Raw genomic sequence first — 17,191 nt, 5'->3', positions numbered from 1 at the left:
CCTGGAACAGCCCTGTGCTGCAAGGCCCAGCAGTCTTAAGAAAAGGAGAGGCAGTAACCTCTGCCTTCTCCTTGGGGTGCTAGGGCACTTATTTCTGAAACATCACTTTCAATATTCCCCTTGAAAATACATCTCTCCCAAGAGTGGCACTGTTCCTCATAGGAATATGGTGCGGCGTCCTACTGACAGACACGCCATAAACTCTGAGGCAATGTGTACTGGTATTTTAAGAAATGAAAGATTGTTTTGGTATGTAATATAAAATTCATACCTATGTATATGCAAATAAATATTTATATAACATATAGGTATATATGAATATGTAGATAGAGCCCCAACTAGATTATTTGATTGACTTATTCACTCAAGAAAATGAAATTGATTTGATCTAATGAAAGGCCAATTTCTCTAATGTAATCAGCAAACAGTAAAGGCATGAGATGCCATGCTCTGCCCAGCAAATATGCATAGTTCTATGACAATTTCCAAAAAGGAATACGTAAGTTTTTATTTAAAAATAAAATTGAAATTATCTCAAGATGTCTTTCAAGACAACCAGCAAGAAAATCACATGCATAATTTAAGTAACAGAAACTATGAAGAAAACTATAAGCATGCAGATGACATGCCAAGTGTGCTTGCATTGTGTACCTGAACTTTTCTCACCAAGTAGGTTTCCTAATGGTAGGAAGCATTATCCCTGATTAATGGAAGTTTAAGAAAGGAGCCCACAGAAGAAACTGAGCTCCCTTGAGTCCAGGGCATGGCAAAGGCAGAGCCACGGCTCTGGACCACTTGCTTGTGTCTCTCCCCCTGCATCCTAGCCTTCTTCTCTAGACCTATATTTGTGCTTTATCAGTAAGTGAAATTGTAGATATTAAATAATATTAAGCCAAAAGACAGTCATACTAAATACATGGTGGATATATTGATTTTAAGCATATGAAAACAAGCAGAAAAAGACCAAGTGAAAAAATGGAATTAAAATAATGAGAACTTGCTTTTCCTATGGAAATGCTTAAGCACTTTTTAAGCTGTTTCTCTGTGCATTATGCCTGCTCCAGGTTAATTAAGGGTAAGAATAAGTGAGAAGGAAAAGGAAGAAGGGGAGGAGGAGCAGGAAGAAGAGGAGGAGGGAGAGGAGGAGGGAGAGGAGGAGGAGGAGATGATGACAACGACAATAAGAGCAAAGTTAAAGGACTGATGTGACTGGATGATGTTAAGATAGACAAAGAAACACCCCGTCACCCAGCCTTTGTTAGGGTTCCAGCTCTGGGCAGCCACAGTAACTGGCAGAGTTTCTTTGGTGTGTCAGGAGACAGGACTTCTACAAGCTGAAAAGTTTTAAGAAACTTAAACTTTAAACTTTAAGTCTTAATAGAAACCTTCTTTTCCTAAAGCTAGCTCTTATGTGATATAATGAATACGTTTTACATTTTCCCTTCAATTAAAAGGATTCCACCCTGGGTGAGCGCATATCACCTTCAGGATCATTGATCATTCTCCCCTCTGTCTGGATGGTTAGTGAAGTAGCAGACTCAATCTAGGGAAGCTGCTGCCCTGCTGTGCTACCAAAACCAGGAAAGCCTTGAGCCCATGCTCCTCCTCCAGAGGGTGCCTGAGACTCACCTGAACTGCTGTCCTCCAGAGGCAAGCTGAGAAACGCCTCAGTCTGCCCAGCCTGTGTGCAGCCCAGGAACTCAAAGTTGAGCAGGAAGCCACTGCTGTGAGCTCCTGGGTCAATTTGCTTTTATAAAGGCTATTAGTGATAGAAGCTTCTAATTTAGGAATATAATAGAAAAATGGAGTGCTAACAAGGGATTTTTTGAGATAGTTTTTAAAAGGAAAATTACAGATGCAATTCACATTGATATCAGCTTTTTATGAAAAATGATTCTTACTAATAACATCCAAACACAAAGACAAAAGTCCCTTAAGCTGTTTTCCTTTAAAACCACTATTCTGTCTTGTAGCATGCACCCATGGCCTCCCTAGCTCCCTCTCGCTTACAACTCTTAAGCTTTTCTTCCTTCTCCCTTCTCCCTTAAGCTTTATTATATGATTTTAGCACTTGGACTGGAATCCCGGTCAACATCCATGCTCTGCATGTGATCTGCTAATGAGGCAAATCACAATCCCTTTTATCCATAGTCCTTGTGATAACTACAACTATTAAAGTACCCTGGTTCTCAAGATTCTAGGGAAAGAGGTTGAAATCACTACAGTGGGATTCACTTATAATAATATTAATTTGAATGTAACTGGCTGGCCCATAATTCATTTCCTAACAGCCATGTACTGAATCAATAAATCATCTACCCCTCCCAAGGCTTGGGGCTCCCTGCAGAAGGGACATGAAGACAGACTGCAGGAAGCTGAGGAGTGAAGGGCGACAATGAAGCAGTGTTCTCCAGACACAACAAGAAGTAGAAAGAATGAACTCACAGAGCTGGGGTGACATTCATGAGGCCGGTGCAAGTTTCAGCCAGACCAATGCCAACATTGAAGGTGTAGACACTATCTCCCACTCCCAGATAAGGAGCTATTGGCAACTTATGGCTATTGGAAGAAGGTTACCCATCTTCCAGGAGCTGGCCCTATACCATACACCACACACCACATACCATACAGCACACACCACACACCACATACCATATACCATATACTACACACCATATACCAAACACCAGACAACATACATCATACACCATGTACCATACATATACCGTATACCACACACCACATACCATATACCATACACCATATACCACACACCACATACCATACACCATACACCATATACCATATACCATATACCAGACACCACACACCATACATCATACACCATGCATCAAACACCGTACACATACACCATACATATACTGGTAGCACTGAGTGGACTCAGTGGACAGAAAGAAACACAAAGAATACATGAAATTGGGAGGAAGTAATGGGGCAGGGAAATTCTCAAACAATTAAAATAATTAAAGTAATGGAAATGAAAATACCTTGGCATAAAGTTTAAAAATAAAAAAGTAAATTATCGCCGGTCGGTGGTGGCACATGCCTTTGGTCCCATCACTTGGGAGGCAGAGGCAGGAGGATTTCTGAGTTCGAGGCCTGGTCTACAGAGTGAGTTCCAGGACAGCCAGGGCTACACAGAGAAACCCTGTCTCGAAAAACTAAAAAATAAAAATAAAAAATAAAAAAAGTAAATTATCTAAAATGGCCAATCTCATTGATTTCCTGCCTACAGTCCCAAAGGTTGAGTAATAAGGTTACCTACTGAGATTTTTAAAAATATGCCAGTCACACTATATTAAAAGCTTTATGTGCATTATGTCGTTTAAATCTTACAGGAAGCTTATGAGGTTATTATGAGAACTCCTGTTTCTTTACAGATAGGAAATTAAGTAAATTGCCCCAGCTTGCTCACTGCCAGTTGGTCAGCTGGGAGCTGGCTTAGGAACTCATGGACCATGGGGTTATCATGGCTCAGCCTCAGGGCCACTGCTACCAACCCCAAGCCAGGCTGGAAACTCACATCTCTCATCATCTTCACTGCTTCTCTGGTCCTCCCAAGTCTCCGGGCACACATTGCCAGCCTTCTTTTGATATAGACCAAGACATTGGTATCTCGTCCTGAGAAAGGAGAGATAAAACATCAACAGTTAAAAAAGCAATAAAAACCAAGAGCTTTAAGTTACGCAGCAAGAAAATGCAGAGGCCAATTGTGTTACCCTTAAAGAAACCCTCCAAGAGAACACCCTGCTCCTTCAGCCTCCCCACTGCCAAGAGCACAGAGAGCCTACTTTGTTAATAATGGAATGTGTGCACAGTAAAGCAAATGCACTTAGATGCCCAAAGGCCAGGATGGTGACTCATTACCTAATCTGTGCTTTTGAGTTAAGCATGTGGACTATTTGATAATAAATACAATCTCTGTCACCCGGGGCTAAGAAAGAGAACACACCAACATTGCATGCAGTTTACAAGCAAACATTCCATATTTCATAAGTGTGCATGCTTTTGGTAAAGATGCAAAGGGGTGAATCTCAGGTTGCATCCTGATGAACTATTTTTTTTCTGTTCTTGACATTAACTCTGGAGAAGCCTCATCTTGAACTTCTGGTTCATATTATTCTTTCTCTAACACTAGTGACATCATAATCATCTCCAGGTCCCAAAAGCAGTTGGTTTTAGATGGCAATATAACACATTCCAGATATGACAATAGAGCACGCAGCAGAATGAAAAACTACCCTAGTGTGAGAGAAAGCACTGACAAGCTCAACAGCTACACAATAGTCACGAAAACGGCCCCTACAATGTATATTAGCAACTTCTTATCTTAATCTTTTATTTAATTATGTATTTTGGATATGTTTCCAGACCAGTGAGAACACGCATATGCTTAATCCTCAATAAAATTACTGTGTTTGAGAAAAATAGGACACACCTGTTATGGATTAAGTACATGTATGATACTCAGCTATTAAAAGATGTTGAGACCAAAGTCTGAACATTTCAAGTTTTAAACAATGAGAACAAGATGTGTGCTGAAAAACTGCCAAGTACCTACAAATTATTTTAAAGATGTGATTACATTTTTGGATAGATTTAGGCAACAGGTTGAAAGGATTTAATTTAGAGAAGAAAAGAAAGAAAATGTCCTGTTATATTATAGGTTGTGTAGTTTATGCATTAATTTTCATTTAGTTCACAAAATGGACATTTACCACACATCTTCAAAATACACTGCTCTATTTATATAATGACCAGAGGCCTTAGTGTCACACAGACTCACTGCAGAATGAAAACGCAAACCAGTGCATAGGCAGCGTGTATGGACACACTCCCCACACATGTCAGCTATAACTGAATGACATTGCTGGCACCTGAGACCAAGAGTCTGATTCAGTGTGATTCTAGACCAAATCCAAGTTTAATATTAAAATTTAATTATATAATATCAAGTATGAAGGACATATAGCTCTACTTTTCAAACTAAAGGAGAGAGATGAAGTGAGAGAAATTCTACCTAAAAGAAACAACCCACATTTTTGTCAGACCATGAAAACACTTTTCTCCCACAAGAATCACTGGATTTCTGTTTAAATAACCAACCAAGCTGAGCCAAGGGGCTGAGGGAACTCTAGTGATTATTTTGTCTTACTTCTCTATTGTTCCCACAAAGTATTATGGGTTCTCAGTTTAGGGTACTGAAGCAAAGGGTCTTAGCCTTTTAAAAGTTATTTTACAAAAACAGTATTATTTTAAGAAAATTCCAATAATTAAGAACTCATGGTTCTTTCTCTCTCAAAGATAATACTAATGTTTCTTAAATAATAACTAAATGCCAATAGACTATAACCAATAAAAGATTTATTCTAAATTGTCCTTTTTCAACCATGCTTTTTTACCCATGCTATCCAAGATTTAGAGGCTAACATTTTTATGATGCTAAAAACCAGTTTATGTTCAGTTATCAAACATGGACTTAACATTATGAGATGGAGATGAAACCACTGAAGAGAAGAAGCATAAACCAATTCTGGGGAGACGTTACTACTAAACATTACTGTGGTGGGAGATGCATGGAAGGGTTTGGAGGAAGGAAAGGGAAGGGAGAAATGATCAAATTATAAACTCAAAAAGTTGTTTGTTTATGGCATTGCTGTTTGTTTATGGCAATGGAGTTCTGTGGGTATGAATAAGCATGCGGATGGAAACCAAGTTGGCAGTGTGCTAAGTGCCTTATCTAACAGAATCCAAGCGAGCCCAGTTCTGAGCCGACTGAACCCGTGTTCTAATTAACTTTCCCACTCCGGTCCCTGAGCGCATCACCCTGGAGGAAGCCTTACTGTGCTGAGCTTCATACTGGGACCCATGATGTTGTAGCTGCTGAGAGCGCCGGTAACAACCATCTCCAGCCTTCAGGGCCTGCTTAAAGAGTTTTTCTGCTTCAGCAATAGTTGTTGCTTCTTCTTCAGCCAAGAGAATATAAGCAGTTGCACACCTGTCCATTCAGATATTACAAATTACAAATCAAAGGACACTGCAATCGACTGTGGGAGCTCATGCAGAAGGGCAAGGAGTTACGTCAAACATGCAGCATGGCCAACTGATTCATGCACCTGATTGTAGCTGTTGACACAGTAATGGTACAAAAGAAACACCTGTAGTTTAGTTTGAGCGGTAAAATGCATAATGTTAGGAACATGGGGCTCACTATGACTTGGCCCCTTCTTAATGTGTCACCTGGGGCAAGGTATCACTCTGCCTCCCTGGTGGAGAACATGGGATCTACTTCGTGTCTTTGTGAAGTTTCAGAAAGATGCTTTCTGTGGAGTGTTTAGTATAGCTGTCAGCACTGAGGGTATGCCCAGGGGATGTCAGCTAATAACGATGGGTTTAATAGCTACTAGTGACTGTGTCCGTTCAACACTTCAAGAATTACATATGTTTCCTTTTTGTTTACTAGATACAGACTGTTTTTACTGCAAGAATTTTTTTCAGAGCATAAAATTCATTAAATCAAGTTTCTGACTAAAAAACAAAGTGCAGCACTGCTTTAAACTTCCAGAGCAGTGCTGATTTTCTGCACCAGAGAACACAAGAGAAACCCTGGAAAAGTAGTTTCTGGAAAACTCAACCTCAACCTCTGATGCAGCCACTCAAGCTAAGGAGAGTCCAACCTCAGGCCTCTAACAACTGCCTGTCATTTGCTGCTGAGTTTACAGTAAACACTGTGCCAGGCACTCCCCTTACTGTATCACAGAATCCTTTCAGCAAGCTCTGAGGCAGGGGACCCAACAGGATATATAGTTAACTAACCAACACAGAAGGCTTTTAAAGATGCAAACCTTCCAAATCATACAAACAACAACCCACTGTCAGAGAAAGGGAGGGTCTGAGGGGTGACGAGGCCAGAGCAGACCGCATGGCTGTTAATCTGCACCACCCCGTCTTCCTCACTGCTGCTCTGTGGCCAGTGCCCTACTTCTCTCCATCAGACCATGAGAGAGAGGAAGTAAACAGAAATTAACCTAAATGTTACTGTTTGGAAACTGCAAAGCCAGCTAGGAGAAAATAGGAGTTTATCTGATAATGGGAAGAGTCTTACAAATTCTTCATCCCATCCTTGTAATTTCAAGTAGGAACCATTGGTGAGGCTTTAACTAAATATGATAAGGTAGGGAGGAAATACCCAGAATAAAACCTAGAAAATCAATTACTATGAAGGGCAGGGTAGAATATATGACTTGCAAAGAATAACGGTGATGCTAAAACTATCTCATGATTTACCTAAGGGAACGACTGGGGTAGGCACCAAGGAATTACTTAAGGTTTCAGATGCCTACATAAAAACACAGCTTTAAGGTAATGAACTGAATATTGAGATAATAGTAACTGTACACACAGCTTTAAAGGAATTCACTATAGGATTTCAGCTGGTGGGTGGGGAGCTCACGAACATTTAAGGCTGTTTGTTCTGTGTTCTTATTTCAAGTAGCGTTCTTAGGAGGAGAGGGAAAGGAGCAGTACTAGCCAAGAAACACGTCTATGTGGAAACTCATGAGTTTTGGGTAGGAACATGCTAAGAGCTTGTGCATGAAAGAGAGAGTAATAGAACTGCAAATGGTCAGGGGCAGAACCGGGGTCTCAGCTCGGTGGAAGATGGACATGACGCATCTTTGTCACAACACAATACACACGGAAGCAAGAAGTGTGGTGATGGAGTGTCAACCATCCAGACATCTGCTACGAGTCTCGTTTGCTTAGAAACAGAGTGCCCGGCAGGTTCTTGACTTACTTTGGTAACAATTTTATCTCCCAGATGGTAGAGGAAGCAATTAGGGGGACTTCAACTCTGGACCTAATTCTGACCAAGAAGAAAAAAATAGTCGGTGAAATGAAAACTGATAGAAAGAAACATTCAGGGAGAGTTACTGTTTCATTCCCGAGTTCAGGGCAGTCGAAGAGGAGGAGGCAGACTTTGAAAGTTCATAGGAAAGAGGCATGATTGGGTGGCATGAGATGTTGTATGGAAAACAGCTCAAGACAACAGATCAGCTTCCACATGCCCCACTGTCATCACGATGACAAATAACCCCTCAGGGAGGCTACAGGGGTGACATTGCGGTAACCAGTGGCTTCCCGGAGATCTGGCCCAGGTCATATTCTTAAAGAACGTGCAAACAAAATGAAAGATGAGAAGAGGGCTGGGGCGGACTTGGAGGAGTGGGATGGCTCATAAGAATGACTTCAGGAGAGCTCAAGTTACAAATTAGCAAGGGTTGGCTGGCATAAATCAATAAAAGTAGAAAACATCCAAACCCACTAAGGACAACTATCCATCTATCTAAAATTTTGTTTAAGGCCCTATGACTACCCCCCTTCCCAATTTCTCCAAAATCACCACCAAAAAAAGGTCAAAAACAAAAAAAAAAAAAGACAATACAACATCATTTAAACAAAGAAGGTGTATGGCTACTAGTAGTAGATAATAAAGAGAAAGGAAACTATTATCGCTTCTTACTCCGGGCTTCTTTACCAAGGAGAACAACTGTCAGACTAAAAATGAGAGAAGAAATTAAACTCTAAAATGGGTAAAAATATGCAAGACAGAACATCAGTAATGCATTCTAAATGAGCTACTCTTCTGGGAGGGGCAGACCCTAGTAAGCCAGCAGGCCTAGCAGGCAGGACATGGAACTGCACTCTATGGAGAGCTGTGGAATCACAAAGAATAGAGACTACAAGACAAGAGGACACATGGGCATACATTTTCAAAATGGGAAAGGAGGCTGACTTCCCAAATGATGGAACAGTGATTCAGAAAGAAACTGATGGATTACTAAAGAAATGGTCTCTAAGCACATTAAATAAAAATAAACGAAGCAGAAACCACTAGAAGCCAGCATAAATGGCTGAGAATAAACAACACAGGCTTGCTAGCTTCCTTTTCCCTAATAGACTTACTATAAATTAAAACTTTACCCGCCTGGCACTCCTAAGATCAAAATGAAGAAATATGGATTGACTCACAGGGCGGCTGGGCACCTGGCAACTGGTTGAATAAAACCGAAGAACTGTGATTCCTGAAGCCGTGGCCTGCAGGCAGTCTCTACACGCCAGGCCCCAGAGCTTTGCTTTGGGCCCTGATCCTTTTCTCAGAAACATCACACACACACACACACACACACACACACACACACACACACGCGCGCGCGCGCGCGCGCGCGCGCACGCACGCACGCACGCAAGCACGCACACACACACACACACACACACACACACACACACACACGCACATGGCAGGCATATTAAACTTGTAGAGGACAGGAAAGTGAAAAGCATGTCACATGACAGTTAGAAACCATGCAGATTCAGCATTAGGGTGACAGGATTTGAAACTGAGTGACTCTTTTATTTCCAAGACCCCTCTGGAGAAGATTCAGTAAGCTTCTTGAGAAAAATCATAAAATAGTTTAACAATGACCACTTGGCAAGGGCCCTGTTGAGGTGATTCAAGCACCAGATGGGCGGCTGAGCTCCGTGACCTTTACGGTTGCTGCCAACCCTAAGTTTTAATGACTCCGATATTAAGAATCTCACTTTCTGAGATCTCCAGAAGATTTCCCAGCCTTCCTTGGTAACCCATAGAATGTTTACCAACAGAAAGGACAGTGTTTCTTCTTTCTATCATCTTAACATTAAAATTTTAGCGTTTCTTCACCATTTATCTTTTCTGAAGTTGCTGTTTCCTCCACTAGCAGAAGTTACATCTAGAAGTTCGGATGCACAGATGAGCATTCCACATCTGGAAAGGAAGGAGGGGCCCTGTGAAAATGTTCTAGATCTACGAAGAACTATGCCTAGATGATCTTCTCACAATATGCCAAGCATATCACTTGAAGGGTTTAATCTTGGGTCACAGTAAAGCCACTGAGCTTTGTTCTAAAGAAGCTAAACCCCTAACACACACACACACACACACACACACACACACACACACACACACACGGCTATCCTTCATAGAGATAAAACTTTAGAAAGTAATGACCTTGGACATAGCCTGCATTTCAAATGCACAGCATAATCGAAGTGTCCCGTCAAGGATGACTGAAAATACTGGGCATAGCCTGTGTCTTCACTCTAACAGCATTCAAGTAACATCCCTACTTACTCATTGATCTCCAAGGCTTCATGGGCTGCAGAAATCCTGGCTTGAGGGTTCCTTTCTCTCCAAGCTTTCTGCATTACTAGTTAGGAAAAAAGGGAATAATTCAAGTCACCTACTACATATAATACAATGTCTAGCTGTAGGGCAGTAAGGAGTTGACAGCTTTAATTGTAACATTTTATTACTCATAGCCCCAAAGTCACACAAGTATTCTGAATTGCTAGTTCACTGCTCTTCAGTTGCCAATAACAAACTTTATGTGAAGATTGAATTATAGGTATTAAATATCATACACTAAAAAGGTCAAGAAAATGAGCTATAATAGACAATTCATATCTTTTGTTTTTAATAAATGCTTGCTGTTAGAAAGCATATTTTGCATATTTTGAGATTTCTATTTTATGACCAGACCATTCTGAATGTACCTGTTCCCATCTGAAGTGACTCTCAGTTCTTTTTTTCTTTGTTTGTTTTCTGAGACAGGGTTTCTCTGTATAGCCCCGGCTATCCTGGAACTCACTCTGTAGACCAGGCTGGCCTCGAACTCAGAAATCCGCCTGCCCTCCAAGTGCTGGAATTAAAGGCATGCACCACCACCACCCAGCTGACTCTCAGTTCTTTATTCCTTCTATAACATATAATTTCTATTGAGCGTGTTCCGAAACATTTGCCACAAGCGTGGGATATGCGACAGTTTAAACCATGCAGGAAGTGAACTGAGCTCCTCTGCCGTCGGATTTTGCTCGACATGGATATTTGTGACTCCATTTCCCTGAAAATTTAGTTTGTATGTATCAGAGCAGCTTGTAAATACACTGGGAGAAGCTTAGTGCCCTGGAATATTAATCATAGTATGATAGTCTATAATAGCAGCAAGAACTTTAAAAATAACAATAATTATATAATTTGATAATTCATATTTTTATGTCAGTTTCTCAAACATATGTATAAATTGTTCTGTTTGAAGGTATTGTTCTGTCTAGTTTTATGTCAAGTTGATATCAGCTAGAGTAATTTGGGAAGACAGATTCTCAGTTGAGAATGTGTGCCTATAAAATTGGGCTGTGCAAGCCTTTGGGGGCATTTCTTAGTACTGACAGGGGATGGTGCTGCTAACCCTGAACTGGTGCTCCTAGCTCTCTCTATAGCACAGCAGGCAGAGCAAGCCATGGGGCATCAAGCCAGTAAACAACACCCCTCCACAGCTTCTGCATCAGCTCCTGCCTCCAGGGCCTGGTCTAATCTGAGTTCCTGCCTCAGCTTCCCTCAACGGACTGTAATTCAGTCCATTGTAAGCCAAATAATGTAAGCCAAATAATAAATCCTTTCCCCCCCCCAAGTTGCTTTTATTTGTGGTATTTCAATATAATAATGTAACCCTAATTAAGACAGGAATTTTCAGATATTTACTTTTGACCCACATAATACAAAATTTACCAACAGGAAAGTGATGAGTATAAAATGAATGCTAAACAAGGTCTGCTGGAAGAGAGAAAGCACATATGCCTTCCTGTAGCCAAAGCCATGTACCCTCCCAATGCTAGTAAACCAGTATCTTAAGTCAATAAAGGAGGGTAGCCATTTATATTGAATGAATCCCAACCTGAGACAGGGTTTCTCTGGGTAGCCTGGCTGGCCTGGAACTCAGGGATCCACCTGCCTCTGCCTCCTGAGTGCTGGGATTAAAGGTGTGCACCACCCCTACCTCCCCCACTCCTCAAATCCCAGCTTCTAATCAGCATGTGATTAAGGAGACCCTCATTCCACCTCATCTTTTAAGTTAAACTCACTTTGTGTAAGACATATGTTTTCAAAATACATACTCTAACTTTGATGTTTTAAAATCATGTTCTAGATAATAATAAGCCTCATTTCTACATTGATAATCATTGTGAATAAATTTCATATAAGTATTCCTTATGAATTCTTGGTTTTATTAGTCAATTTAATATTTTATTCATTGGAAAGAGAGATGCGTGTGTGTGTGTGTGTGTGTGTGTGTGTGTGTGTACACGTGTGCATGTACGTGTAGTCCAAAGGATAACCTCAGGTTCATCCACCTTGCTTTTTCTTCCCCCTTCCCTTTCCCCTCTGTCCTCCTTTTGAGGCAGGCCTGATCTCATCATATAGTTTAAGCTGACTGGCAGCAGGCTCAGGGATCCGCTTGTTCCTGCCTCTTCTGCCTGAGCAGAAAAGCTTTGCCACCCTTAAGTATCTGAAGGGTTTTCCATACTTGCATCTGCAGGGCGAAGATGGTCTGAATCACAAGTAAAGAATGTCTGGTGGTCCTGGGCAGAGAGGTTCATGTCATAGTATGTCAGAGGCTCTCGTCCTGTGACCCAAGTGTACCTGTCAGGGGCAAATATGGTGGTCAGACAGTTCTGAGAAAGGAAAAAGACCTATGAAGGAGGAAGGTGCAGAGAGACTGAAATGCAAACCACTACTGAGCATTAATATACCTTTGTTCATGAACAACTTATTTTTAAAAACCATCCTGCCCTGGGCTGAGGGAAGGCTTGGTGGGAAAGAGCACTGACTGCTCTTCCAGAGGACTCCTGTTAGATTCCCTGCAACCACATGACAGCTATCAAGTGTCTGTAACTCCAGTTCCAACGGGGACCCAATGCTGCCTTCTGGCCTCCCTTGGCATTTCACGCTCACGGTCCACAGACACATGCAGGCAAACCAACCATACACTCAAGATGAAAACAGAATCTCAAACAAGTCACCCCTTCTTCCTTCATGGATTATATAGCACAAAACACACATATTCTCTTGGTTTTACCTTAACATTTTAATAGTCTTTGCTAATGGAAAACTTCCCTAATTAATGTTACAAATAGATATTTTCCCCAAACTATGAATTTCTAATTTGCCTAATTAGTTCACGCAATTAAGTTGCAATCTAACTTCTCTTGGATCCATGTAATGAAGTTGCAGAGCCTTTGGAATCTGGGGTCTGCATGACATACACTGAAAGAGCCACTGTAGCAGGCACTGAGGGAGCTCAGCAAACGGGCTATTAGCAACCACTCTGGAAAACCCAAGCGCACGGTCTAAAGCCCACGAGGTGCAAGGGAGGAACAATTCCCACAAGTTTTTCTCTAAGTACTCCATACAACATATATACACAGACATTAATATTTTTTTAAAGATTAAGTACAACAGAAAACAATCATGACCTATAATTTTGTATATTATTCCAAACTAGAATGCCAAAATATCTATAAAACAGAAAAATCAAAACACTTGAAGATTGTGTCCCCAAACACGGAAGCCATTGGACATGGTGACATGCTATAATCCCAGGACTCACTTGTGAGGCAAGAGGATCAGGAGCAGAGGTACCCAGTCACAAAGCAAGTTCTGGATTATGAAACCTGTCTCAAACAGAAGGGAAAAGGAGGTAGGGGAGGAAGAAAGAGGAGAAGAGCTGTAAAGGATGGAGCATAGGGAAGGGTGAGGGAGAAGGAAGGAAGGAGGAGAGAGGGAACACACAGAATCCCCTGACCCCTAAAGGAACCAGAGGAAGCACTTGCCATCTTTGCTCGCTAAACCACTCATTCATTTCTTGAACTGGCAAGACTCACCGATTGTATTCCGCACCTCTAAACAGATTCAGCGGATTTCGCCATACTTTGCATTCTGTAACAAAGAGGAATATGAAATGACATGTAAGTCCAATGATATTAGGAGCTAATTAGTCCAGTAAAACACCCTTCCTGACCATTTGATAAGAATAGGCGACTCTCCATCCTGTGACTCTCCATTCTTTACGTAGGAAACTGAAAAACAAAACGCAACCCTGGAGATTAAGCAGGCACTTGAGATTTCTCAGGCATGGGACAGGGGAAATGTCACCTAATCTCTAGGCTCAAGTTTGCTCATTTTTCAAATGATAGTGCATGCCAACATCAGCTGCTGTGTAACTTTGAGTGGTCGTTCTATCAGATTCAAGCAGATTTTATGAGTGAACTTCCAACAATAAAGGTAAAAAGGACATGTACAGATAGGACTTTTTTCTGTCACTCTAGCACACATCTCTCAATGACATTTCCTTGACAAACTACAGCTCTGCATCATACATAACACAGAGAGCACCAGACTTGACCCATTTCGGATGATGGCAATCTGTACTTGGAGTTACCTCACCAGATTAATACCGCTCTTCCAGGAAGGGATAAGAAAATTAATGTTACCACAATTGCAGGAAGAAGTTCTATGAAAATAAGTCATTTTGGAGCATTTTCACATCTTTTACTTATACTGACACAATAGGGATCACCACTCTACTGTCGTACTGTAAATTATTAAAATTATATCTTGTTATACAAGGACCACAGAAACTAAGGCTGCCGGGTTTTAACTGAAGAAGTCCATCAATAGGTATAAGGTCATGTTATATTAAGCATGTGATTGATAAACTACAATTGTTTCCAAACATCCTATGAAGACTTTCTAATAATTCACAATACTAGATCTCTTTGGATAAATACAGTTTTGTTAGAAAATAAAAGTCATTTAACCAAAGTCAAAACATCAGTCCTCAAAGAACACACCCACGAATGTGTACAATCACAACTATGGCAGAAATTCAAGAGGCCTTTAAGGCCAGATGATGATTCCTGAGGACTCTGCAGCACGCCTGTTCAGTCATCAGCCATCCCTCCACTCACCTCTGTGTCCATCTACCCAGTAGTCATTGCTTCTAACAGTGGAGGAGACATGTAAGCCATCATTCTGTCACTCTGCATGCAATAAAATATAAAGCACCATTCTGTATGATCCCTTTAGTTTATTGCTGAAATAGTACACCAAGTGCATACTTACAATGGGATGTACGTTTTCATGTAAAAGAGATGAATTTATCTCTAAAGTAAGCCAGTATTTCATTTTACATTTACTCAGTTTATAATGGCACAAAAAAATTGTCACTTAACATAATTTGTCACTTAGTGTAACATGCCTGAATTCTGTTCTTAAGAAAACACTGGGATTTGATAGTGATCACTTCATATGATACTAACTAGAAAATTACGTTTCCTTTAGTTAATTATTTGCTGTCCATACCAAAAAAAAAAAAAAAAATTAGAAGGGTCATGAACTCTGTGAATCCAGGTCTTGTCTTGAAACATGGTGGTCAGCCAAACAGTCATGATTTCTGTCCTTAGGGCTGGTGCACCTCTAACTCCTCTGAAGCTCCAGTTTAACTCAAGCTTTGTAAACCCTGCGAGGTTTGCAGTTAACATAAAATAAGCTTGTGACGTGTGTGAAAGGATGTTCATGGCGAAAATATGTACAATAAGACATAGGCTTTTGAAAAGATATTTCTTCTTGTATTTAATTTGATTAGAAATACCATTTAAAAAAATCTGTCAAACATTTTTCTCCAATAAGTTATTATAATGCCCAAGGAATAAGCGCCATTCAAAACCCAATTGAAAAATTAGAATGAAAATTATCTTCAGTTAAAACGTTATCCCTATAACCTTAGTTTAAGCAAAGTATTTCTAAGGAAAAATAACTCTAAAAAGGAAATACACTGTATACTTCAGATAGTCACCAAGAAGTACCTGAAGAACTCTTTAAGAATTTCCACAATGTAGCCAGCAGGGGGTGCTGCAAACGTTTTAACATGTTAAATTTAATCACTTCTAAGTTCTTGTTAGCTTGATGTTGTAAAACTGTTCTATATTAACTTTTAAACTGTCTCTGAAACTTAGAAATTAAGATGCAATTAGCGGCAGCAGATGTGAAGGGGGCCAGGCGCCGACAAAAGTACAAAGCCATTAGCTTCCCAGATTGTTGAATCTGGGGGCCTGGGGTAGGGTACTTTTCCTTAAGAAATAAGCAATGCAAACCGGGCGGAGGTGGCGCATGCCTGTAATCCCAGCACTCTGGGAGGCAGAGGCAGGTGGATTTCTGAGTTCGAGGCCAGCCTGGTGTACAGAGTGAGTTCCAGGACAGCCAGGGCTACACAGAGAAACCCTGTCTCAGAAAAACCAAATCAATCAATCAATCAATCAATCAATCAATAAAAATAAGCAATGCAAAGCTCATGTATAAGCACACATCAAATTTTTGCCTTAAACAATGTGATTCATCTTTGCTGTTCTCTTCTATAATCTTTCCTATGGAAAATTCTTTTAGCATGGAATTGGCTCTAGAGAACACACCCCATAAATATCAGTGACCTGATGAGGCTTGGTAGAACATGAACATTTGGCATAGATGCCAAACATGAAGAGTCCAGAGAAACGGGCCTCCACCAGGGAAGAGGGCTGACACACAAACACTTTTCTTGTGTGTCCTCTTGAGGGATGAACTCATTTCAGATATTTCAAATTTTCCCTTCAAAAAGAATGTCCCATTCTTCATTATCTTCCACAATTTCAGGGCCACTGGGAAGCACTCAGGTCCACTGGGACTCCACTAGGTGCTCACTCACATCATTAAGAGTCTGCTTAGAAGAATGCTCCTAATATAAGCACACTCTCAGTGCTTCAGGTTTCAGAGTCCATAATACAGTCTCCACTCATAGCTCTGATGGAGATGTGATCTCAGCATGTAACTCAAGGAAAAGGAACTGGCCACCATTAAAAAACATGGCATTTCCCAGTCTATAGAGCACATATATACTTCTTTGTCAAAATAGGTCAGCTGTTTCTATGTGGGAACCAAAGAACATAAAACACAGTCCATTAAAGATTTCTAAAGCGAGTGCGGACTGTTTTGAAGCCGCCCTTTCCCCAGGTCCTACTAAAACCTTCCATCACTACCATCAGTACTCGGTACCTTTGACCCAGTTACTGGGCTGGATGCTTTTCTGTCAACTTGACACAAGATACAGTCATCTGAGAGGAGGGAGCCTCAACTGGGAAAATTCCCTCAGAAGACAAGCAGGGAGGGCATTTTCTTAATAAGTGGTTGAGCCCAAGTCCTTTGTGGGCGGGGACTCACCTGGTTCTGAGTGCGGAGATTACAGGCTTCAGCCTCTTCACA

At 40.9% G+C, this 17,191-nt stretch overlaps 1 protein-coding gene across 5 annotated transcripts in view; it reads right to left on the bottom strand.

Annotated features, from left to right (window-relative positions):
- St7 (suppression of tumorigenicity 7) overlaps positions 1-17,191 on the bottom strand; it is a 243,136-nt gene that overhangs the window by 82,716 nt on the left and 143,229 nt on the right. For 4 of the 5 annotated variants that reach the window (XM_052173273.1, XM_052173272.1, XM_052173276.1 and 1 more), the window contains 6 exons: positions 13,780-13,834; positions 12,423-12,538; positions 10,193-10,268; positions 7,817-7,885; positions 5,865-6,019; positions 3,545-3,642 (listed from right to left, as the gene is read on the bottom strand). In XM_052173273.1, the coding sequence (XP_052029233.1) occupies positions 3,545-3,642; positions 5,865-6,019; positions 7,817-7,885; positions 10,193-10,268; positions 12,423-12,538; positions 13,780-13,834 (569 nt within the window). The remainder of the gene's footprint in view (positions 1-3,544; positions 3,643-5,864; positions 6,020-7,816; positions 7,886-10,192; positions 10,269-12,422; positions 12,539-13,779; positions 13,835-17,191) is intronic. The other variant, XM_052173274.1, reaches the window with a different exon arrangement.

This window comes from Apodemus sylvaticus, chromosome 2, assembly GCF_947179515.1.
Source record: "Apodemus sylvaticus chromosome 2, mApoSyl1.1, whole genome shotgun sequence".
Classification (NCBI taxonomy): domain Eukaryota; kingdom Metazoa; phylum Chordata; class Mammalia; order Rodentia; family Muridae; genus Apodemus; species Apodemus sylvaticus.
Note: the sequence above shows the minus strand (reverse complement) of the source record. Positions and strands in the feature narration are given on the sequence as shown.